This window comes from Acanthopagrus latus, chromosome 8 (genome assembly GCF_904848185.1).
Source record: "Acanthopagrus latus isolate v.2019 chromosome 8, fAcaLat1.1, whole genome shotgun sequence".
NCBI lineage: Eukaryota > Metazoa > Chordata > Actinopteri > Spariformes > Sparidae > Acanthopagrus > Acanthopagrus latus.
Window position 1 is genome coordinate 11004501 of NC_051046.1, and position 24832 is coordinate 11029332.

The window sequence follows — 24832 nt, forward strand, 5'->3', positions numbered from 1 at the left end:
TTTACTGACTGCTTTTCTAAGGTGGTTCTTTGTTGTAGTTTGTGTTACTAATTTGTGATTGTGGCTGGATTCTTGTCTTTTGCCTTATTTCAGCTTTTACTGAAAAAACTCGCCCTTCATTTCCTAATCCCTCCTGCCTCCTGGGTGTTTTGCATTTGGCTCCTCACCTTTTTTCTTTTAATATGCCACAAAATGTAACACGCGTGACCCATCTTCACTGGCTCCTGGCAGCAGACAATAAAGTCGTTGCCTTCTGCAGAAACGTGAAAACATGCCACTGACCTGACATGACGTGCTTTGATCTCAGCGTACTGTACGACACAGTCCATACCAGATTGTGAGCTACAGATCAAAAACAAAAACAGTCGGTGTCTGTAGGCGTTGCACTCCATCAAATAACAAGGAGAGGAGAAAAGATGAAGCCTGTGATGAAGGCTTGTCTATAACTACAATACTTCGCCTGTCAAGAGAGGGGGGAACAGAGCATCCACGGCAACAAGCCTGTACATCTTGACATTTTGAACCAGCATACTACAAACTGCAAATAGAACAGGCACTAAATGTAATCCAGCACAAGGAAGAGTGATTGATGAATACATTTTTTCTATACAGTGTTTGGGGCAGAACTGAGAGTAACATGAGTCTCCCTCTTTAACGTGACAGACAGCAGACGGAGGAGTTTTTTTTTTACAAGAGCAGCATCTTCTGTTCTCACTCAGGGTATTCACCACTGACGACGCTGACAAAATAAGAAACAGTACTTTGTGCTTTGAAATAAAACCAGCGTTGTGACGCTTCTACTTTGGTCTTTCTTATGTAAATACAAGATGTAAGGTGCAAGGCAGTGTGGAATTAATTATGATCAACAATGACACTATGGAGAATTATTTTATACTCCATATATTTCCTGAAAAATCTAGATGAAAGTGCATTATGATAGGGATTAGTGTTTAGACTGTCAGAACTCAATGTTGATGGTTTTGCACAAGAACATACATGCTCAGTCTACCCAGCTGTCAGGATAAAATGTTGGCAGTTAACATTTCTGCAAACCCCTGATACATTTACATTTGTACGATGTAGGCTGTGTACAATCATTTTTCATTTCAACCAAATGTGATGTCGGCAATGTTTGCTTGTCATGGTGCTGCGGCTGTGGATGTGATGCATATGTTAACTTGTGCAGTTAATGTTGTTGTGGAGCTGAGGCTGTGCCTGTCTTTAATGTGCCATTTTGCCCTTATGTCCTGACAGTTTTCCAAAATAAATTGATGACATTGCCAAAACATGATCTTTTCCAAACCTTAACCAATTGGTGACCAGAGAATAAGCACATCATTGTCAGAACTTACAAGTGAAAATTGAGCCTTTCAGTAAACTTGGCTGGAAGAACATTTATTGGTTTAGATGTTTTTGTTAAACACGGGTTAAAAATCTGACATCCTGATGTCGAAAATACTGCATATATAACTGCACCGTCACTCTAGTTTCCCTTTGCCCTTCTGTTCTGTCTCCTTTTTGCTTTATTCTGTTTTCCTCAGTGTGCTAAAGCACTTTGGATTAACTGTGTTATGTGTAAAGTGCAACATAAATAAAGTTGAGTTGAGTTGAGGGTATATCAGAAAATACAAAAAGCTCACAAACAATGCTGATGGTACCACAGTGTTGATAAGAGAGTGTCATCTGGTCATGCAAGCTGCTTTACGATGGTTTGAATATTTTTCAAGAGTGTGTTGGTTTTGAAAGTGGGTTGTGACCTTTACCCAAGAATCATGAAATTAAATTCCCCAAATTCAGATTCCCAGCTGACCTCAAGTTAAAACTGTTTACCTGTAAAACAAAGACATCAGTCGTTCTTCAAGCCCTGCAGGTTTGTTTCTTCAACATTACAAAACAACATTTTTTCAAAGTAAACCTTGGTGAGTATGTGACTGCTGGGTAAACATCATGTAGGACAGGGCTTTATCTATCTCATGGGAAATTCTTGCAGCATGTGCAGAGTGCAAATACAGAATATTAACGAGGTGAAAAATAAAAAATATATATACAGAAGAATATAGCAAATACACCAACAAGAAAAATGAGGAAAATACAAAATATGTACACAAACTCTACGCAAATACGTGGATCTACTGGAAATACATTTTAATGCGTGAACTGTATGCACGTGGCTTGTTAGGAAATAAAATTTCTTCTTAACTATTGTACTTCTTGACTTTTAAGAAACCAACATCCAGAAACATAGACTGCTTAAAAAAAGTTTGTCTTCAGCATTAGCGCATACTTGTAGGAGTATTTTTAACCTCGACGAAACGCATTGATTAAGTCTCGAAAAGATAGGTCCTACCGAGATTTGAACTCGGATCGCTGGATTCAGAGTCCAGAGTGCTAACCATTACACCATAGAACCGCCTGTCATCATAAGCAAGCACATATATATTCATACATGCTGAAGATATCTAAGATTCATTTTCTATTTCATTTTATGATTTTGATGATCTAGCACGGCAGCACCCACGAGGAAACAATATCGATCAACTCAATTGTCGTTGGTTTCGTTTTCTTCACCCGCTTTAACGTGGCACGTGCTCCCACCCTGTCTGCCCCCCTGGTGGCCAACAGAGGCTACAGCAGCTTTTGTCTTCACACGTTTCCTTCCTCTTTTGTTTCACTTCTCTTATTTCTTGTAACTCTTAACGGGTGTGTTTGTTATGAACCATCCAGACCTCTGAGGTCGTCAGTTACATGTCTGCTTTCAGTCCCTAGAGTCAAAACTAAACATGAAGAAGCAGCGTTCAGTGATTATGCGTCTGCTCCAACTCTTATCTCTTTCAAATCAAGGCTGAAGACCTTTCTGTTTGCCACTGTCTTTCACTGAAGCAACTATGAGGCTTTGAATTGCACCATGACTTTAATTCTTAAGTCTGTCTCTTTTAAACCTATTCTATTTTAGCCTACTTTCCTATTTCTGAACTTGTTTTAATGTTTTATTTCTTGATGTCTTCCTACTTGTTTTTAAATGTATTTTCAATGTATTTCAAATGCTTTATTGACATTTCTTTGAATGTCATTTTTATGCCCCTGTAAAGTCCTTTGAGTTGCCTTGAGTCTGAATTGTGCTTTACAAATCGCTTGCTTGCCTGTCTAACCAGCAAGTCACTTGAGATAAAAATCACTGTGTCAAGTGAGGCCTTGAAATGACAAATAACCCTTCAGACGGTCTATGTTATGCATTGTTACTGATTTAAGTTTGAACATTAATACATTTAATGAGGATGTCTTGGCATAGCAGCTGTTATTGAGCAACTGTACTGAATGTTTTCATATAGTCCTTATTAGACTGATTCACATAACGATTTTGTCCACACAGCAACTGTTACACACTCACTCTGTTAGAGGCCTTATTAGTGTGGAGTTATGTGTGTCAAAGTTCATTTTCATCAGAATTTGGGAGCAGTAATAGACACAGAAGAAGTGAGAATGATCACCCTGACTAAGATGAATACTGATTATGCATTAAGAGTGGCTAAGTAACGATCCAGCTCTGGTCTGATGGATCCTCACAGTTCCTGTAGCAGGACGTGACCACAATAAAGATCTGCAGCTGAGCTCGGCTGTGGACTCACCCACAGCCGAGCGTGCACTCAAACGGTTTGTGTTTAAATAAAAGCTCTATTACTCCGAGCACTGATTGAATTCCTGATCGCCGCGACATTACAAACTCAAACAGAGGTAGTCATGTGCTTTTTGACTCAAAAAACCTTTCATGTTCACCTTGTTTTTCCTCACAACACAGTCAGCTACCAGCCTGGCTCTGGGTGTCAGACTGAAATGAAAGTGACAGGTTACCTGAGCAGCAGTGTGGTCAGCATCCAGGTGCAGCCTCTCGAGAATAAACCAAAGGTGCAGCTCTGTCAGAGCATTTAGAGGTATTGCCTCTCACCAGTGGCAGCTTCTGTGAAAAACAGCTCCGGCTGAAAGATATAGCTGACAGGCTGACTGCGGCAGAAAGGATTATGCCAGAGGCCTGCATTAGTTAGGGAAAGTCCCTGCAGTTCTTCTTTGCCTCTGCAATATTTTACAACATTTTAATAACCAGCCTAGAGACAGTCCAACTGTGAATTATTGCATTCCCCACATTTTTTTTGTTCAAAATGCTGCTCCTATATGAACCCCACTGAAGGAAAGTCTGTTTGGTGTTGTTTAGGAAATACTGAATACAAACAAACAAACTTGTACTCTTTTTGTTAATACTGGTCATTGTTCTTCAATTAAATATCATCTGTTTCATAGATGTTAATATTGGCATGGATTTCAGACTTCACAACTTAAAGGTCCAGTTTGTGAGACAGTTTATTTATACTGAGACTCATTCTCAAACGTCCTTACACATTGGACCTTTAAAGTACTGTTTCCCATGCACATGAATTTCTCTCAGTCGTGAATTTGTATTCAAATTATGCCTTTGTGACAATTTAACACTTGTTATTTCATACTATCTGCCTGCTTTTATACAAGCTCACAGACCCTGTCTGGGTTGGTTTGCGTTTGTGTGATGGATGTTGGGGCCGAATATGTTGAAAAATGAGTTGAGCATTGTGTTGCAGGGACATTTACACGTTATCATACGAATTTTCCTTGATCTCATTGATTCTTCTGTATGTGATACTTAAATATTGCCTCTTCATGTCAAGTTTTTGGGCTCCAACGAGTTTTACATCTTTCACCGTACACCAGGAAACTTTCTATTCACATAGAATTTTAACTGGTTTTAAATAGTGAATTCATTAAGATAAGATATGTGGGAAATTTCATTTGCATTCAGTGTATCACACTGATCCTGGAGTGTAAACAGAGAAAGAAAGAGCTCTGTTTTCTGCTGTCAAAATGAAAATGTAAGAAAGCAAAACAAACAACTCTGTGAGGCAGGCAATGTGACTGAACTAGAAATGACAGAGTGCAGGTGTGTCAGTGAGACTCTAGTTATCGTCGGAGCAGAGGAGGGAAATAGGAAGTCATTGCGTATTTAAAGGTGTAGTATGCAGGATTTTTAGTTGCTGTTTGTAAACACACAGTCATCAGTCGGCTGCCACCAACCTGGAAATGAGACTCAGTGATCAACCATCCTACTCCAGAATCGCTGATGCCCAGAAACGTCACAAACAGAGATTAAACAGTCCGTAGATTAGACTTACAATGTTTATTCTGGAAAGACCTGCATGGTTTACTTTTACTGGCTCTATATTTTACTTTACTTGAAATTAAAAAAAAAACAAGAACATGAAAAAATGTTCCTTTTCGCTGTCACTCAGCTAAAAGGTAGCAGCAGCTCCCCAGCAGCAGTAATCATACTTGGATTTGAGTCATGGCTTCAGCACCCTTTTAGTGAGGATGTCATGCTGGAAGGCTTTTGATTTTTAACACTGTTCGAACTTTTCACCTTTCATGATCTGCCCTGCTCTCAATCTGCCATTTATAACCAGTTAAATAAAAAACTCTGTTTCGGAGCTATCTTTAACTGTGCCCCCTCCGAGCAGCAGCGATTCCCATAAATTATTTCGGTGTTGAGAGGATATTCAACAAGCTGCGAAACCAGAATCTCTGTTGAGTGCTCACCTCGCTGCAGTGTGACTTCATCTTGTCATGCCTCTCTCTCTCCGAACTGCTCGGTTGTATTCGGTCCATTAGCTTCTTGACTTGCTGGCTGCGGTTCCTTTCAGCGGGGGCATCGCTCAGGCCTTGTTGGCTGTCAGCAGGGCGGCATGTCCATCATCTTTGTAGGCTGAGAAACCTGCTTCTCACCACTGAGGAACAACCAGAACTCCTCTGCTGTGGTGAGCTGATTCACTGCAACTTCTCCCAGTTCCCATAATATGGCAGTCATCCCATTTCAGTTTAAAACAACTTCTCTAACAATAAACCATAATTTCCCTTTGTCTTACATCAGACATGTTTCATGGTTCGCATGTTTCATGGTCAGCATCACAATGAAAGCTCATTACTTTGATTGCCTGTTCTGGTACCTCAGAAAAGTTGAGATTAACTCAACGCCCTCTAAAATACTTGTCTTTGCTGACCTCCAGTGGTTTGACTTCTCAAGGGCTCTGTCTGGTTTCGCCATCTTTTAGACAAACTGAAATGTGGTTACAACATCAACATGTCACAAAAGAGCAAATGTATGTAATCATTTTAGTGATTAGTGATGTCATAAATACTGAACTGTGCAGGCTGTGAGCTGCCAGCGAGACATAATGGGAGCAATTTTACACATTAATGTAAAATATGACATTTCAGTCACTGCTGTAAAGCGCATCAGTAAGCGTTAAAACCTTGACTGCTCAGAATCAGGACTTGTGCAGCACAGTGAAACATATGACCCTTCATCTTTCTGATGTGACTGTGGCAGAACAATTGAAGTTGTCCTTCAGTTGGGAAATTGAGGGTAAAATTCTTGACCCCTCCAGCCATTTTTTAAATTCCTCACTTGAATGCTAGCATTACAAATCCCAGTGAAATCTTCAAATAGTTGGTGAAACCTTTCCTGAATGTCTTTTCAGCTGAGAAGTGCTCATTGGGAACTACAGTGAGTGGTTACAGGTACAACAATAAAACATTTCTGACAATGCTGGTTGTGGTAATAACCCTGAAATACTGCTGGTCAGTATCGTGTTAGGTTGCTCTTTAAATTATGCATAACTGAACTGAAACTGAACTGCTGACAGGCATCAACAATATATATTATAACCACATAGAAATAGTCAGTTTTCTCTCTGATGGTCTGATGGTTGCTTATGTAGCTCATAGTCATCAGTATTACATTAATACTGGTTCATAACCAGTTCCTTGTTCAAGTTAAATGTAAATGTTAAATGTTAAATGTTTTGAAGTGCTAATTTAGAGGACACATAGCTCCTTGTGTATTTGTATGTGAATTGAATTGGAATGATGATACACCATGGAAGCAGCTTTTTAATGTTGTAGCTAGTCAATAGATCATGGAGATTTATAACTAATACATACACACTTTCATATTTGTGTATGAAGCAGTACACAATGTTTATCATCTTATAATCTGAACAGAAAATGGGCAAGAAATATGATATTTCTGGCTTATTAAAGAATAAAATGCACTTCAAATCACAAATCATACAGAACTATGATGTATAAATCTTAATCTCTTAATTGCCTCTTAGAAAGACTATTTATCACTTTGACAAAATGACCTCAGTCGTGAATGTGGAGAATGTTTAACAAGAATAATGTGAGGCCACAGACTCAAGACAACATCTTAACACTTTGTAATGTGAGCAGAAATATTTCAGAAATTGTAAGCACCCATTTACAGACTTTCATATTTGTAAGAGTCATTCATGCGTATCAAACAGTCTTGTCATCATTCATTGTCACGGCATTTCAACACTCAGAGCTGCAGATGAAGAGAGAGAGTTCATTCTCCACACAGGCAGGGTATTAACCTGACTGACACTGGTTTCTGATGGCAGAATAGGCTTTTAATTTAAAACTTAAGTACCAAAACAACAAGCAGCATTGATATGACAGCAACTGGAAAAACCTTCCTCAGAAGAAAAAACAGTCACATAAAATATGATCCACTGTCACCACACTGGTCAATGATGGCGTAATGTCCAGCACTAATGAGATGCTGCCTGGGCATCGATTGTCAACATGTTATTGCTTCTACAGAGGGTGAGATGGAATTCACATAGTGAATTAATAAATTCAGTTCAATATATAAATAAGATAATTAGCCTGATACAAACATAAAATATTTTTTTTAGAATTAGACTTTTTACATATGGTTCCCTTTTGCAAATACTGCACAGTTTATTTTGAGGGTGTTGAATCGGTCAGATGAAACCGTATTTTCAATTTACAATCTGACAGTGAGAGAGAGAGAGAGACAGAGAGAGAGAGAAAGGAGAGAGAGAGAGAGAGACAGAGAGAGAGAGAGGGAGAGAGAGAGACAGAGAGAGAGACAGAGAGAGAGAGAGAGAGGGAGAGAGAACAATTTAAGTAACTTCAAAAAACGCTTCAAAAAATGACACTGATCATCTCACAAGAAGATAAATTGTGTGTTATCTACATCGGTGGGTATCCATTATCTGATCATGCTCATCTTTTTTTTTTTTTAAATCCTAGTGTCACATTGATAAAAATTCACCATCACTAATATAAATTATTAAATAAAGCAATTAGCTTTATAAATACAAAACAGAAAAAGGTCAAAGCAATCCCCTCTTAACACCCAATATTTCAAAAACGTAAACTAAGACGATTTTGCAAGAACAATGATCTCACATAGAAAACAACACATGATCTGATCACTTTGTCAGTGTGGGGACAAAAACCAAAACGTGAGACCCGTTGTGTGCGTGTACCTCTCAGTAATGCATGAACACTGGTGACCTGACGCACCTCCGGATACACTGGGCCTCGTTTACACTGCAACGTAAAAGAAGCTCTTGAATTACAGACAGGTGATCACCTCAGTGTTAACTCTCTGATCATTAACAGTGAATAAAGGACCATTACAATATTTTACTATTTAACCATGCTTGATCAGACTTGGTTCACTTTCGGCCAGTTTAACGTTTAGATAGAGTTCTCGACTGTTTCACTTTTCCTCACCTAGATGATCATTATCACCTCGTGTCAGCTGTGCTGTGATCTACAGCTGCTGCACACGGTGACAATTCATTAACTCTGGTGTCTCTACGTAATAAATCTTTGCCTGCATTAAGATAATCAAGGTTGCCATATCTTTCCTCCTGTGGAGAAAATCACTTGATGTTTAGGGGACATTATAAACACTTGGCTGCCCTTGAATAGTAAACCTATATCATGGGCTAAAAATGAGCGCAAGGATAGCTCTCTCCCTGTAAATAATCTGTCCACCCAATCCCTGTGTGCTGCCCTGTGCGCTGTTTGGAACCATTATGTTCCACTCCAGGAGGTCCATAAAGAGGCCGGGCAGCAGTTTGAGTGATCAGTTCTGTAAGAAAAATAAAATGGGTGAATGGTCGCTGGTGTGTGGGACACTCTTTCCTCCCCTCCTCTTCAATTCAGGGCCAAAGAAAGAGTGCAAGTAAGGGAGCCAAAGAGAACAGGGTCCAGGAGAGCTGTGGCTATCCCTCCATCTCAACATCTCAGTGTCTAATTGAACACACACGGAGACAGAGGGAGGGCCGTAGGTTGAAAGTTGGCCGAACGTTGCCTGGATCAACGGCACGCTGTCCGAGCCAGGTGGAGGGGGTGTCCTCTAGAGAAGGGAGCTGGGGCTTTCTGGGGGTGGCGGTGGGGTATGTGTAGGGCTGTGACGCATGGGAAGTATATCATAGTGGCTGGGGATGTGGCTGCTGCGGGGAAGGTCATAGGGGCTCTGCGAGAAGCCGGTGGCCATTCCATTTGGCCCTTGCAGTACGCTCACCGTCGGCTCTGTAGTAGTTTGGGAAACAGGGAAGGAAAAAAAGTAGGACAGGTACATGAGAAACATCAAGGCTGGAGACTGACAGGCACAGGCTGAGGAAAGAGGGCCAAAGGAGAGGTCCATGCAATAGAAAGGCAGCTCACATTTCCTCTCATCAAGGCTTACAAAGTCTGTACAGGCTCACACCAGGGGGCACGACCAGAGAGGCCGTAAGCTGCAGGACCCTGCTGAGCTCCACACACCAGAGCAACAACGCACTCACCAACATCATAGACATTCCTGCTCGCGCTGCCCAGGAGGGTGGCAGTGCCTCCAAAGGGCACTTCACGGTGGGAGGGGGACTTCATCTCCACGTAGCTGCTCTCTGTGTGCTTGCAAGCCAGCCCTGGAGGGTCTCTAATGGTGGCGTATGGATTCTCACTATTGAGGGAACAGGAGCTGTTGCTGCACATGGAGCTCTTGATGTAATCTGGAGTGGCCGCGAGACAAGGACAAATTCAGCATCAGCAAGTATGATAAGATCGTCACTGAGGTATTAATGCTCGACTCCGATATTACCACTAAATTTAAATAGACATCGGAGTCGGGAGAATGGCAATGAAAATCAAGAAGTTGCACTTCTTTTGTCTCCAACAGGTGACTAATGGTGGGACATAGTAATCAGAGTACAAAGGGGAGAGAGTGGAAGCCTCTTCTCATCCATAAAAGTCTCATCAGTCTGATAAGAGGGCTCATTAGAGACCGCAGCAAAGCTCCTTCAGACCACTCTCCACACCCCTGGGTCTCTCACACTCACCACCGACTGCACAGTGTGGGAGACAAAATGACGTATCGGGCACTGAGCCACAGAGAGCAATTACCATTGGAACAAAACCTCAGCCCACCATGATCTGGTCCAAAGTGTGGAGGGTTTTCACATAAATCATGGAGCATATAAGGATATGGGATTTTGGGTCCGAGAAATAGCCGTCTCAGAGGTGAAAGAAACCAAATGGGGAAAGTGATATGTGGGCTGCTGAGCATAAAAGGATTTTGTAACACTGGTACCGGTGAAGCTGAACAGGATTCCACATATGCACACAAACACGCAGCCAACACACGCGATACTACAATTAATTATTTACCTTTTCTGGAGCCTCTCTGTGCCTGTGCATCCCCCTGTTGAACATCTGTAACAAACGTCAAAACATGAAAGTCAAACATCACATGAGAACCCCCTTCCGCCGTGTGAAGGCTGACAGGAAATATCTCATTAAGGTACGATGTCATGTCAGGTATGATGTCTTTTTTTCCCATAGTGTTTGAAGGATGTGAGGAGTTACTAAATGTTTTACATGCTAGCCATCCCATTCCCTAATCCCAAGGCTCACAAGCTTACGTAATCAGCTGTGGTCATAACGGGATATTTGCCAAACAGCAGCACATCTTGATGAGAAGACGAGCCTGTTTAATGCTACATCAGTCTCTTACTTCAGATCAGGATGGACATCCCGCGTGTGAGAGCGACTTGTCATTATGATTGATCTGCATTGTGCTTAAACTGACAACTGTGCAGATCAAGATAGCTGACTTTTTACTCAAGCATGACATGGAATGAACCATATATAAGAGTTTAAATTGTTGCAGTGATGACAGCTGTAATCAGTAGACAGGCACAATTTCTGTGGTTTAAAACCCATAACAATGTAGTTCTAAGTGTTAAACCCTTTAAGACCTTGACAGTCATCAGTGGCTAAAATATCTTATTGTTCTATACTGTTTAATAACTTCTGAGCCATTGATCCTTTCCATTTGCTTTAGAAACTCATGTAAAGCGGAATTTGTCAGCTACCATATGTCTTTTTTGTACACTCAGGGGCTCCGTTGTGAACATAGCGAGTGTCATTGTGTCAGAGCCAATTAAATAACCTTCTATTCGCATCTGAAACTTGACACATCTATATAGGATTACATCTGTTTTTTTTCACTGAGGATAATATGACAGTAAATAGCTACAACCTGTTTAGGAAAGGTCAGATGTAGACAAAAAATCATATGGATGTCCCAAATATTCAAGTTCATCTTTCTAAAGAAAACTTCTAATGTTCTGTCCCTAATCAAAGGGAAAAAACAACAAGATTTAACCTCCCTATTAAAAAAAAGTTCTGTGCAATGAATCCATTCTATGACAAAGCAAATGTAAAATTGGGACTTTAAATGAGCCAGACTGAAAGTTAAGGTTCTCCTGAATCAAACAATGTATGACACTTGATGCTGGCTGCCAGAATAAGACACATTAAATGCAAGTCAGTCAAGGATCCCCAAAACATGTTATAAACCACTCATGAAGTCTTTCTTTGCTCCTTATAAATGCTAATGCGATGGGCTTTGACCCAGAGATTTAAGCTACTACTGAGTCACACCTGATTTTCTATAATTCACAGCCCAAGAGCGCAGTATTTGACCCAGTGTAAGCCATCATGAAGATTGTGCCACTGGGGAAAAGAGAGAGCAGACTAATGAGCTCACAGTGACCCCTTTTCACCTCCACACCACCGCTTTTTCTGTCCCACCCGCATATCTTATCAAAATCAGAGCAAAGGTTATGTCTAACAAGAAACCCCTGGTTCATCTTCATTCACAGCAGGGTATCTGTGTCCAGGCTGGTGCCTATATGAGGTCTCCACTGAAGACACATGCGTCTCTGCCCTTGAAGCGACAATCTTACAAAGTCCAAAGACTTGAGATGTGAATGTGTGGTGTGTCGGGGTAAGAGAGATGAAAACTGACCTATGTCATTGAGGTTGCAGTAGGCTCTCCATTCTGAGCCATTCCTGCTTTTCAGGGTGCTTGACTGTGAAAAGAAGAGCACGGTTAAGTCTTGCTTTTATACTCTGGGATTTTATTGGAAAATCAATCTGATGTGAATACACACAGAGAGCGGCCATACTTTGAGGGTCAGAGTGCCGTCTAGGTTGCTTGAAATGGTTGAGACGACGTTACACTGAGCCACAGTGTGGTAACTGGGGTTAGAGAAGCACTGGCCGCTGCTGCCGCTGCCGCCGCTCTGGATCTGATTGACCTCAGCGGCACTGGTCCTCATCGCTACGGTGCTGCCACACTCTGAGGGTATAAACAGCAGGTCAAGAGGTTTGAAAACTAGTCCTGAAGCATTTGAGTGTGAGTATCTTATGTACTATGTTTTAATACATGTATGTAGGTTTTTGTCGACAATAAATCAAGCAGAATAAATAGCAAATTGATGGACAAACACACATTAACAAATCTTTTGATGTTAATCATTTCATCTACAAAAAATAGTGAAATCAAATAAAAAAACTAAATTTCCCAGATGTGATATCTGATGTTTGTTTTGAACAACCAACAACCAAAAAAAAAGATATTCTGTTCTTTAACACCATACCGTACTGTACCGTACCATAATGTATCGCATCACATTGTATCGCATCACATTGTATTGCATCACATTGTATCGTATCGTATCGTATCGTATCGTATCGTATCGTATCGTATCGTATCGTATCGTAACATACCAGTTATCGATTAGGTTTTCAATTGAATGAAAAGTATCTTACCTGACAGGGAATAGTCAGTGTTAGTGATGTGCATCGCCTGTGAGTAGGACACACTGGGCTGGATCTCGTGTCCTTTGTCCCTCTGCCTCTGTCTGTACCACACAAACAGACTGAGCATGGCCATGATGATGAGGAGGAGAAAGATGATGCCCATGACGGCCCCTGCCGACTGGCGCTCTGAGCCCCGTGCAGGACTAATCTTTGTGTATGGGTTGAGCTCCTCCATCATCAGAGCTGCTGGAGAGAAAACACAGAAAGTGGGTGGTCTAAACACGGCGTGCACATCTGCATCTGAGTGATGATACAGTGGAGAGCCACGATCATCCCGATCACCTCTCACCTTGATCGCAACGGATGCCTTTATATCCGGGGCTGCAGTAGCATGTTCCAGTCACATAGTCACAGGTAGCATTGTTCAGGCACTCACACAGCTGCTGGCAACCATATCCAAACGTACCGGCGGGACACTCTGCATGGGAGAGAGGTGCATTACTAGAACCATCAAAATTAAAGCACTTAGAGAGTGGGAGCCAAAGTGTTTATTGAACACACATACACACACTCATCCACAGTGTAAATTTGCTCAGAGCTAAAATGTGCTGGTCCTACTCAACTCTGCTCACAGCTCGTCCCAATGAAGCCCGTTCGGCAGGCACACTGGCCGGTGATGTGGTCGCAGTCTGCACCGTTTTGGCAGCGACAGACTTCGGAGCAGTCCCTGCCGTAGAACCCTGAAGGACAGCCTGGGGACAGAGATGTATAAAATATTGGGGTGGGAGGGTGGGGGGACAAGACAACGTAAAGAGTCAGGGTCATATCGCAGGAGAACGAGAGAATCAATACCGTTCAATGTCTCCGCAGCATACTCAATAAGGGACAATGTGAATGAATGGAAATGAAACACTTCCTGCATCAGTGGAAAATCTGGTTATAGTGTCAACCTAACAGAGGTGGAAATAAAGAACAAGACAACTGGGTGTTGGAAGATAAAAAAAAAAAAAGTAGTTAATGAAGTTAAAACAAATGCCATTTTCATGCAAAAGAGAAGGAGCATGACACCACGAAAAAAAAAAAACACTAAATAAAACCCTTGGGGTGAAAGATAATGGAATTCAAATTAGTGGACTGATGATGATCTGCACTCTCCCTGGGTGAATGACTGGAATGTATAATTAGCAAAAAAATCAAGTGAGCATTAGTGTTATTTTGATGCTGCTCTCTTGGAAAAAAAAAAAAAAAAACCCTGTAAATGAAAAACTAATATCATCCAGTTCGCTCTAAAAATCGCTTCTCATTTCTTGTCATCTGCCGCAGTTCTGCTGGACTGCCAGTAGATGACAGTGTGTGTCTACTAACTGGACGGGAGAGACTCACGCTGTGTGCAGTAGAGTCCGGTCCATCCGGGGCTGCACCTGCACTCCCCGTCGTAGGCACTGCACTGGGCTCCGTTGTGACAGTTACACGAGTTGAGACAATCAGGGCCCCAGTGCCCAGAGGGACAGGCTGCAGATGCCAGAGACACAGTCAGGCTCATGATCACACACACTCCCACACAGACTCCACTGTCCTATGCATGCGAACATGAAACGTACGACACACATGAAGGGCCTAAATATTCACCACGCATTGCAGAAAGTTCAGTGTGATCTCTCCCTCCTCAAGCCCATAATATGTGATTGGCATATGTGTCAGATTGAACAACCCAAGATAACATCAATCTGACAAAGGTTATTTTTGCTTTAAGTCGTCAAGGCAATAAGAAAAAAAAAAAAAAATCACACAACAATTTCCCTTGGCATCACGGCTCAAAGCTCTGCTAATGATCTTTGGCCTCCAGTGCTGTAAATCAAAGAGCATAATGTATTACAACAATCGTTTAGGAAAGCTATCTATCCTGCATGAGCTGGGGATGAGAGTAGTTCTTGGTATGTGTAGGGTCATGAAGATGATTCATGTGTATGGAGTTAAATGTGAGAATGGAAGACAAGACAATAAGAGAGTGAAACAGAGAGAATAAAGATGATACCCTGAGAGCAATCCTCTCCTATCCAACCAGGGAAGCACTGGCAGGAGCCGTCGATGGGGTTGCATGTGCCGTTGTTGGTACAGAGGCAGATCTCACCGCAGGCCCTCCCGTACCTGCCGCTTGGACAGACTGCAAAAACAGAAAACAAAAAAAACGCAATTTCACAAAACAATTCTGAACTGAATATTATTACCGACATGCAAAGACTAGTCGAATCCATTAACATTATGACACCAAACTTGGCCACATAACTGTGAGCATGATTATACAAACAAACTCATTGTGCGAAAGGTTGTGTTGACATATCCCTCTAATGGATGATATTGTTCTATCTGAGTGGACATGAAGTGAAGTGATCTGTTTAAACAAAAGGAGGAGTCAATCACTGCCTCCAGTGGCACAACTGCCCCATTTCCACTCACAAGAGTGGAATGAGTGATGTGCCACAGAATTAAAATAGACCATGTACACAGACCACTGTATACATTTTTTATGAAATTAATATTTCAATGCTCTCCGGCGCTCTTCAATAAAAGATGTCATTTCCAATGAAACCTCCATTGTGTTTTCTTGTTGGGCCATGACACAAATTGAACCAAAGGTGTATCTAACAATCAGGACAGGGGAGCGGCAGATACATCAAAGCTCTCATATAAAGAGAATAGCCCAGCGTCAGAAATTTCAGATAAGGTGGCTACTGTGCAAGAGATGGGTCTGACTCATTTTCATGTAGGGTGATTTTAATGATTACATTTCAACTGGCTTTCCCAATCTTCTTGAGAGCTCTTTCAAGCTTCTCTAGGCAGGTTGTCATTAGGCCATGAGGTTTGCTCCCCCATATTGCTGCTTCTGAGGATTCCAGCTTCGACACACCAGGAGAGCTTCATTAGGCTGGGACTCTGTGTGCCAGACAAAGGACGAGTGAGGACGCCAACAGAGCTCGACAACAGGAGCGTTGCTGGCCACCTTCGTCCCTCGCGGCCTAACGCCTGCTCACCAGTAATTATAGTCCGACAAATTAGGACGAGCTTGTGTTTTTTTTTTCCCCCTCTGCCTCCTCTTTTTCTTCAGCTAACCTATTAAACTTTTACTTATAAGATGTTGCTCAAAGCCATGAAAGAGAATTCATTTCATTGCCTTTCTGTAAATCATGAAAAAAATGTAAATCATTAGAGGTGAAATCTACAGTATGTTTGCGTGTAGGTGTCTTTTCATGTCAGTGTGATGGAGAGTTGATTTCCAATTCACTTTATAGCCAGTGTGGAACCGCTGACAATACAAATACCTTTGGTCAAATAAACTGTCACACACATCAGTCAATACGGAATAGATGGGAGCAGACAAAAACCTACCCTGAATTTTAACTGAAACAATATCTTTAGAAGTTTCCTTTAAAATTGTTGTGGCTTTAAAACACTAGACATACAACAAAACTACTGACAACATCATCATTTCAATAGTATTTCACATTATATGTTATCTATAAATATTTTAATGTCAACATAGCTTATATTCAAAATATACATTGGTTCGCAAAGACAGGGATGTGCTAAAATTACTCACAATCTCTAATAAGAAGACAAACAAATCTTGGACTGTGACAACAAACTGTATGACACAGACTGCAAACTTTTTTTTCCCCCACATCTTCAAGGTGAGACACAAAGAAAAAGTTTGCCTGCTTGCCTTCAAATTAAATTTAACAAGACAAACAGATGCGCACATGTTGTCGTGTTGTCTGTTTTGTGAAAGGCAATTCATATGCAGCCAAATAAGGCAGAGGGACAGCCACATTTAACTGATGCATTCTTTGTCTCGAAAAGTGGGTCTCAGCAACATTTGGGATGCCGTTGAAGGTTAATTTTTGGTTCTTTTTGGTCTGGGGTGCACTGATAATGGCCATTATTCAAAGTTTCAGGGGTAAGGTGTCAGTGGGAGAGGCAGTAGGTCATCTGCTGATCTTATTAGAGCCACAAAGGACTTCAGGAGAAATGACCTGATGTCCTCACCGAATGCTGTGACGGTGAGACTTTGACATATGAATTAACCTTAAAATGGTACCAATTATTGTCGATATCAGCAGACAATAACTTTTTGTATTGTACATTATTGCCTTACTTTTTTTTTTTATAATGCTATTTCCTTAGCCTTTAAAAACAGACTTTTGTATTTCCTGTCACGACCAAATGCCAGGACATTTTCAGATATAAACCGGACTTACTATTTTTTCCAGTAGCAGTGACTAAAACTTCACAGTGAATGAGCTGACAGTAACTGAAACAGTAGGTAAAGGTCATAGGGACACAGAAGGCTACTTGCCTTGGTTGCACAGAGAGCCAGAGAAGCCGGACAGGCACTCACAGTGGCCAGTGACATGATGACACGGCCCGGTGCTGTGCACACACTGCGGACACGACTGGCTGCAGCGGTGCCCGTAGAAGCCCGGAGAGCAGACTGCAGCCGCCGGAGCGTGGCAGGGGAGGGAGAGAGAATCAGCCGACAACGTTAGATGGAACAAGAGGTATATAATAATGCAACAGGGCATGACAAGAGTGATCAAGGGAGTACAGAAAAATCAAGGCCGGAAGAATTAAAGCAGAAGAGACAGGGCGAGACAGCGGAGGGAGGGAGAAAGCAGAAAAGTCAGACTTTATTGTAATCACTCCCACTTCATCTGCTGCCAGAGATAGAATAGTAAAATAGTTAAGAGAATCGTGAAAGTCTGTTTTATGTAGAGTCTTGAGAGCAGCTTAATGATCTATAAATGTCAGCAAACACACAACTGTGCGTTAATAATGCAGATTTTATTGAAAGAATGTGGGAAATTAAGAGATATTCAAAAGGTGGGATAAAGGTAATTATATTAACATTTTATACAGAGAGCACCGCAGAGACTGCAGTTTATATCAAAAACATATTTTCATTTCAGGGCAGCGAGAGCCTTAAAAATCCATGTTACTTTTTTGATTTTATAGCTGGTGATTTGGGAAGATTCCTACTCTGATATTGATGCTGTCAGGAGGCAATCAGGTATTTTACCAAATAAATAAACCTTTCAGGGCCTGACAAATACACCCCTGGTTAGCCTTTAATGTTGTGTTTATCCCAAAGGCTTTGATTTAATTTAAAGCACCAGGTGTGTTCCACCTTAATTTGCCTCTGGAGAGGCAGGTTGTCCTCCAATTAAGGTAAACAGGAAAACTGCAGTTAGGAGGATTCTACCTGATGAGAACATTAACTGTGTAAACATTGCATTTGGTGGAGTAATCCACACACTGACACACACGCAGAGCTTGTTTAATCTCTCGACTCACTCGCTCAAATTGATGTTTACAGGTTTGTGACTGTGAATTTCACTCCCAATCAGTGAGCTCATCACTTGAGAGCAGCCTCAGACAGACCCCCTTTCAGAAACCAGAGCTCGCACTCCCAGTGAGCACGCCCTCTGATGAGCCTTGGGCGAGGACTGTGAATCTCCCACTGCGAGCTGGTTGTTGAGGACAGGCTAGGGGGGTGAGGAATACGTGTGTGTGTGTGCGTGTGTGCACTGTCGGGGTACAGACACTGTGATTAAGTGATAGCAGTGATGAAGGGTTTACCCTCAAGTAGTTGCGACTGACAACTAAGAGCTTCTCCCCAGCTTGCTCACCCTTCAACAATTCCTCAAAGATCAAACCAAGGTCAGCGCTGTGATTGCTTTCCGTTGTGACGTTATGTTTTTTGAGGTTTAGATAAAGGGAGTTTGCCCGCAATGACAAATGAGGGAGGCTCACTTCTTTTGCAGGAGGTCCCTCGGTATCCAGGTGCGCACACACATGTGCCGTCCTCTGGGGAGCAGGATCCTCCGTTCTGACAGGAGCAGCTGACTGAACAGTTGGGTCCCCAGAAGCCTTGTGGGCACACATTATCACAGTGGATTCCTGCAGGCACATTATAATGACAAATATTCAGCGAATGCACACTAAGAAGGCAAAGACTGGTATGCTGAAATATTCTAAATAACCTGCCATCTGTAAAAACGTCATCAAAGGACATCATTCTCAATGGCTGATCACAGTGGATCTGTGGAGGGTTATTCACCCCAGCATGGATCCTCGATTGATCTAAGTTGTAAATGAAGAAAACGCTGTTTGGTGCGTGTTGTTTTTTCAGCTCAGCCCGTCCTTCTAGACTCTGTTTCTCCGTTCCAAATGTATTTTATTTTTGATCTGACTGGGGCTCCCGGCCAGTGCACTGTGTTGATTAACAGGGTTGGGTCTCGAGAGAGGCCGAGCTTGTCTCCCATTCTCTTTCAGCAGAGCCGGGGTAGAGCACAGAGCCGGCGGGAAGAAGTCAGGCTACAAGTGCACAGTCTGGAAGTGTCGCTGCGTGTTTGGCACGGCTCCAAACAACAAACGCAAAACACTGCAACCATACATACAGGGCTCTCAGTGGGCACATGAATGCATTAGCACATCCGTCGAAAGCTGCGTGTTTTTCTCTCGGCGATGCCTTCAAAAAAAACGAGGAGGCAAGGGCACATTTACTGAACATACACCGGCCTCATATAATAAGACGTATGGCTGGAAAAACGCAGGAGCATGCACACAGTTAGAGTCACACACATATGCGCACAAACTCTGCAACCTTTCAAGTGTCAGCCCTTAGTTTGGAGCCTCATTTGAAATTTCCTTTGAGTGAGAATATCTGAGAATGGCGTGGCCATTAAAGTAGCATTAGTGCAGTACCTTTGAATTAGACCTGGACTAAACTCTGGGGACTAATGTTATACAGTAACCAGGGCGCCTTAGGGCTGCAATGGAGGAGTAAAGGAGAGGAAATGTTAGTGCTGATGAGGAGGGGGCATGGTAGCAGTGATTTAGTCAGAAGCCCAGCCATGGACATCAAAAGGAGGGCAAGGCTTGTGCAAGTGTGTTTGAGGTTCTGCTGGGCCAGGCAGAAAAAAAACTGTGACTGCCTTTACTGTCAGAAAATGAATGCGGGCAGAGCATCACACTTTTCAGTCTAATGGTGGCAAACAGAGGGGCTTTAGATGCCTAGTGAGGGAGAAGAAGAAAGAGTGAGAGAAGCCAGAACTGAAGTCTCTTCAAAGGAGGCTTTTCGCAGAGAAGTGCCAGAGGTCCCACTATCCAATTTGTACAGAGCGAGCAAAGCAAAGCAAACGTCTCTCTTTCAGTGCATGTACACACACGCCGACACTACCTGCTCTATGACACACAGTCTCTTCAGAAATAAGAGGTGAAGTCCTATTTAACATGGACTAGCATGAAGCTTCGGCATGAACTATCTAGTTGGGGCTCTCTTTTTAAACCCTTGTTGGCTGATGTCAGGCTTACGACAGTTCAGCAACAGCGGTGCAGGTCCTAGACAACTTTGCTGCTTATACGCACCCACTCTTGGAGTCAAGTGGCTTGACAGATTGCGCAAAAAACCCACAATAAAACAAACGGCAAGTTGACAGCAAAGTAGGATGCGATATCAATTCTATGCTATGCTATGCTATGACAGCGTTCGCAGCCAAAAAACAGTTCGAGTGTTCCTGTAAATAGCCACTTTATTCCATCCCTGACTTAGTCCTGTGACGAATCCCGCAGCCTCCTCTCTCAGGGAGCTCCTTCCTTCAGAGAGCCCATTGAAAATCCTCAAGTATGTATGTATGTATGTGTGTTTGTCCGGCCCACTGGGCTGCGTGTTGCCCCCAGCTCTGCACCCCGGTGACTCAATTAAGCCTGACAGATGGTCCCAGCCCGTACAGGATTCAGAGCATGAGAGACCCGTTTTGCCGCCTCCGTTCTTGCAGATAATAAAACCCACATTGTTTCCCAGAATAAATGCCCTAAGCTCAGGAGGCTGAATGGAGTGGGCTGCTGAGAGCTCACAGGCTTGACCTTTCCTGCTGAATCTATTCCCTCCCCGACTGCACCTCTCCACCCAGGCTCAGAGACCAGGTCCTCGGCTAGCCCCCTGTATTTGACATTCAGATGCGGCGCTTCGTTTTTTGAGCATAATGATCCTCACCCTTGCTGTGACATTCACACTTCCCTACCTCCACCTCTTTCCCTGTAAGCAAATGTTTGAAATGACAAGAAACAACATGTTCGCGTACAACTGAAACTCGGTTCCAGAGGGGATCAGAGTTCAATCATACACCCATATAGCAACTAGCGAATCCCGCCCTGGAAAAATATGGTAGTAGTGTAGGTTCAGTCAGATCTCACAGCAACTTGGGACTTTAAATAATTAACATAACTCAAACAATATATCATACTAGAGAGTGCGCTGGGCCATTGATTTGATTCTGTCTACAGATATTTATCTCATGAGTCCCTTCAGACATTGCTTATAACCAATGATGGATGAAATATAAGCATGCGTGCATACCGGCACACGGTGTGTCAGCCAAGAGATTTAATTTACACACAAAATGTTCTCATTCACACACCCCGCCGACTCAGTGGCAAAACAAATTGAACGTTTCATTGACAAAACACTGCTTAGACATGCTGTAAACATACTGTAAAACACAAACATGAACGCCCCAGCATATTTTCAGACTAACATCTGATGTCTTTGATTTTTCAACAGATGGGGAAAAATCTACAGTTTAAGTCTCAGAGGTTGATTCAGCCTGCTCTGATTATTAAAGCAGTACTGACCCGTCCAGCCGGGGTAGCAGCGACAGTAGCCGCTCACTGGATCACAGCCATCAGCATGGCTACAGTCACAGCGCTCACGACACTCCAACCCATAGGTGCCATCCTGACAATGATAGAGACACGCTGTTATGGACACAGTGAGACACCATACGTGTTCTGTACAGCCCTTTTCTTTTCTGAGACTTACAGGGCAGGACTCATCGCAGTGCTCTCCCCTCCACCCAGGAGAACATGTGCAGATGCCGTCTACAGGGTCACATGCGGCTCCGTTGGCACATAAGCACGTCTGATTACAGCCCAGACCCCACGTTCCGCTGGAGCAGAGGATGGAGCAATCCACACCCTGCCAGCCTGGGGTAAGATATAAATTGATCAATCTGCAAGCTTCAAAGTTAGAATAGTTTGCAACTAAGATCCGCCTGTAAAGGAAGAAGAAGGATAGAAAGAATCTTTTTTTTAAATTTCATATCAGACAGCGTACAACATAGTGACACTGGTATAGGACCAATTCCAGATCTGAACCAGTGCCTTTGGAGGAATAACTTATTTGTGCATGTTTCGTTGGGGGGAGAAACTGGAGTGCTCCGAGGAAATCTATAACTTAAACCTCAACTTGCACAAAAGGGCAGCTGGATTCAAGACCAAGACCTCCTTGCTGTGAGGCAACAGTCCTAACCACTGCACCACCACATAAAGGCAGACTGGTGAGTAGATGAGTCTTTGTGTTTGTTGTAATAACGTCTAATGCCTCTGATGACTTCTGTAGTCTCATTTAGCCACTTGTTAGCAACCACCTTTTTTAAAAACACATATTTATAATCCAATTGGGAGACATTTAATAATGTATTTTATTTTGTAGAAATACAAATATCTATAACCCTATTTCAGGCATTTAACCGAAAACCCATTCAAAAACTCCAGTGACTTTCAGACAATGGAAGTGCGAAACTGCTAACTTATTTCATGGTTTCCGGACTCATTACCACACCACTTAGCTTATTTCATCGTGCTTACACACAACTATTATGTGCTAGCATTAAGCTCCTCGCACAAACAGAGTTGCTGGCATGACTGAAGACTCTGAAGCCTGACTTATGGCAGTGCAATCGACACGTTTGATGAGTGTCGCTTTAGTCCCTTTAGCTGCCGAAGGATAATTTATGGTTACCATGGAAACATCTGAAACCTTCGTGGCACCAATCAAGGATAGTTTATATCTTGTACAATTAATAAAAAGGAAAACTGAACATGGCAAGCAGAGAATACATAGAGGGCATAGCTCATCTATCAGTTGTGTGTCATGCAGTAATTTATATGAAAAACATCTTACTTTCAGTTTTTTGTCTCTCATTCTCAAGTACAGACTGCAAGTGGATTTTAAAAAGTACACTTTGTACATGTTCAAGTGCCCATGTAAGAATCTGACTTGTCACATCATAAAAGGTACAGTAGCGTCAGTGAAGCATATCTTGATAAGAAGTGCTCTGAACCACACGACGAGTCAGTTGTGTTATTATACAGTATACGGTACCTTCCCTGCAGATGCAGGAGCCGTCGACTGGAGAGCAGGATGCGTGATTATGGCAGGAGCAGGTGGACATGCAGCCCGGCCCGTATAGACCAGGAGGACACACTGTAGCACAGTCCTCACCCTGAGGGAGAGATAATGCAAAGTCATGAGGCAAGAATCAGCATGGCAATAAATGCTGACTCTGGCAGACCAAAAAGAGGAATAATATAGTCTGAGGAGAAAGACAGTGAATATTCGCTGCACTTCCCCTCGGCTTACTGAACTGTTTATTTAGACCTGACGGGCTGTGTCTGTGTATAGAACGAGGAGCAAAGCAACTGTAAAATTGAATGGATTCATGATGGTAACTGAAGTTCAAGAGGAAGGACCACACTTGATCCTTCCAAGCTTTCGCCTCCCAGTTCCAATTATGCACTCTATATATTCTGACAGCGCGTACTCCCAGCCACGCTTCGCTTTTCGCAACCCTGCTCCACCCCGTCTCTCCGTCGCTCTCTCCCTTTAGGTTCGTCTCATGGGGGGTCTTCACTTTCATCAGAGGAGAGGCTGGCAGTACTCCAAGTCAGAGGCCCTCCCCCAATCCGTTTCCAATCAAGATACTAGCAAAATCTGCCCTTCTGTTCAACTAGTTTTAGGTCACATGTTCATACGAAGCTGTAGGCTGTGAGGTGATGCAGGGACTAGTGAGTGGGACCACCAGGGGCGATTCAATTCCAGGGTGCAGTGATGCAGTGCTCAAAAGTTCTGCCCACCACCACGAAGGCTGGTGTTACTCCATTTTGTCCCTGCTTCCCAAAGGACACAACTGACAGTGGGTGCTTTTCATTATGCGAGCGTGTCCCCTAACCATCCTCACTCACGTCTCTTTGTCGCATCTTAACTTGCAAGGGTGTGAGAGAGTGAGAGATGCAAGGAAGAGAGACAAGTGAGGGAAGCAAGGACACACTCCAGAAGCCTCCTAACTCCTTGCTCCTCGAGGTGCATTTAAAGGATTGGAAGATCTTTGGTAATGGTGGAGGGGGAACACTAATTTCCATAGTTAGCATAATGAAAAGCATGCAGTGTTTAAGGATCCTGTCCCTGTCTCCAAATCAGCGACTGTTAGTCGAGATCTGAGGAGAATATCGTAAACCTTCAGGTGGAGTTATTTGCTGAAGCAGCTGGTGACACCATATGAATCGGAGGAAGCACATGGCTATCTACACCCTCCTCAGGCCAACAGTGGGGGTTGGCGTTACTGAGAATGACAATACAAAGACAAAAGCGAATGGGGGAGAAAATGCGGTTAATGCAAAACCCAAACAAATTAACTTTGTGGCAAACTGGATGCAGAGAGAAACGTCAGGATCCCAGAGACATCCCTGGCAGACTGCAGCACACACTCAGTTTATTCCCTGCAATTAATGAGCACACCAATGGGAGATCGGCAGCCATGCTGGCACAGGCTTTATGCTTCTTACCACTGCATCAGAGCTAACTATCTGATAAAGGACATGGAGTACTCCTTCCCCGTCCTCTGCAGCTTGCTGTCATTTGAATTTCTCTGCTTTAAAAGCCGGGCACAACCCACCTCCACTAGTCTCGTCCCTCCCTAAG

At 42.8% G+C, this 24832-nt stretch overlaps 1 protein-coding gene and 1 non-coding gene across 10 annotated transcripts in view; both read right to left on the bottom strand.

Annotated features, from left to right (window-relative positions):
- Positions 1-2338: 2338 nt before the first annotated feature.
- trnaq-cug lies at positions 2339-2410 on the bottom strand. The gene has a single exon. It is a non-coding gene; the product is annotated as a tRNA-Gln (tRNA).
- Positions 2411-7493: 5083 nt separating this feature from the next.
- Positions 7494-24832, bottom strand: part of megf11 (multiple EGF-like-domains 11) — a 76107-nt gene continuing 58768 nt past the window's right edge. For 3 of the 9 annotated variants that reach the window (XM_037108279.1, XM_037108281.1, XM_037108278.1), the window contains 15 exons: positions 23237-23357; positions 21893-22056; positions 21706-21808; positions 18823-18969; positions 17369-17503; positions 15050-15178; positions 14398-14526; positions 13638-13766; positions 13364-13492; positions 13024-13260; positions 12378-12550; positions 12218-12281; positions 10573-10617; positions 9711-9917; positions 7494-9456 (listed from right to left, as the gene is read on the bottom strand). In XM_037108279.1, the coding sequence (XP_036964174.1) occupies positions 9281-9456; positions 9711-9917; positions 10573-10617; positions 12218-12281; positions 12378-12550; positions 13024-13260; positions 13364-13492; positions 13638-13766; positions 14398-14526; positions 15050-15178; positions 17369-17503; positions 18823-18969; positions 21706-21808; positions 21893-22056; positions 23237-23357 (2088 nt within the window). In that variant the 3' untranslated portion in view covers positions 7494-9280. The remainder of the gene's footprint in view (positions 9457-9710; positions 9918-10572; positions 10618-12217; positions 12282-12377; positions 12551-13023; positions 13261-13363; positions 13493-13637; positions 13767-14397; positions 14527-15049; positions 15179-17368; positions 17504-18822; positions 18970-21705; positions 21809-21892; positions 22057-23236; positions 23358-24832) is intronic. The other 6 variants (XM_037108282.1, XM_037108280.1, XR_005076668.1 and 3 more) reach the window with 5 other exon arrangements.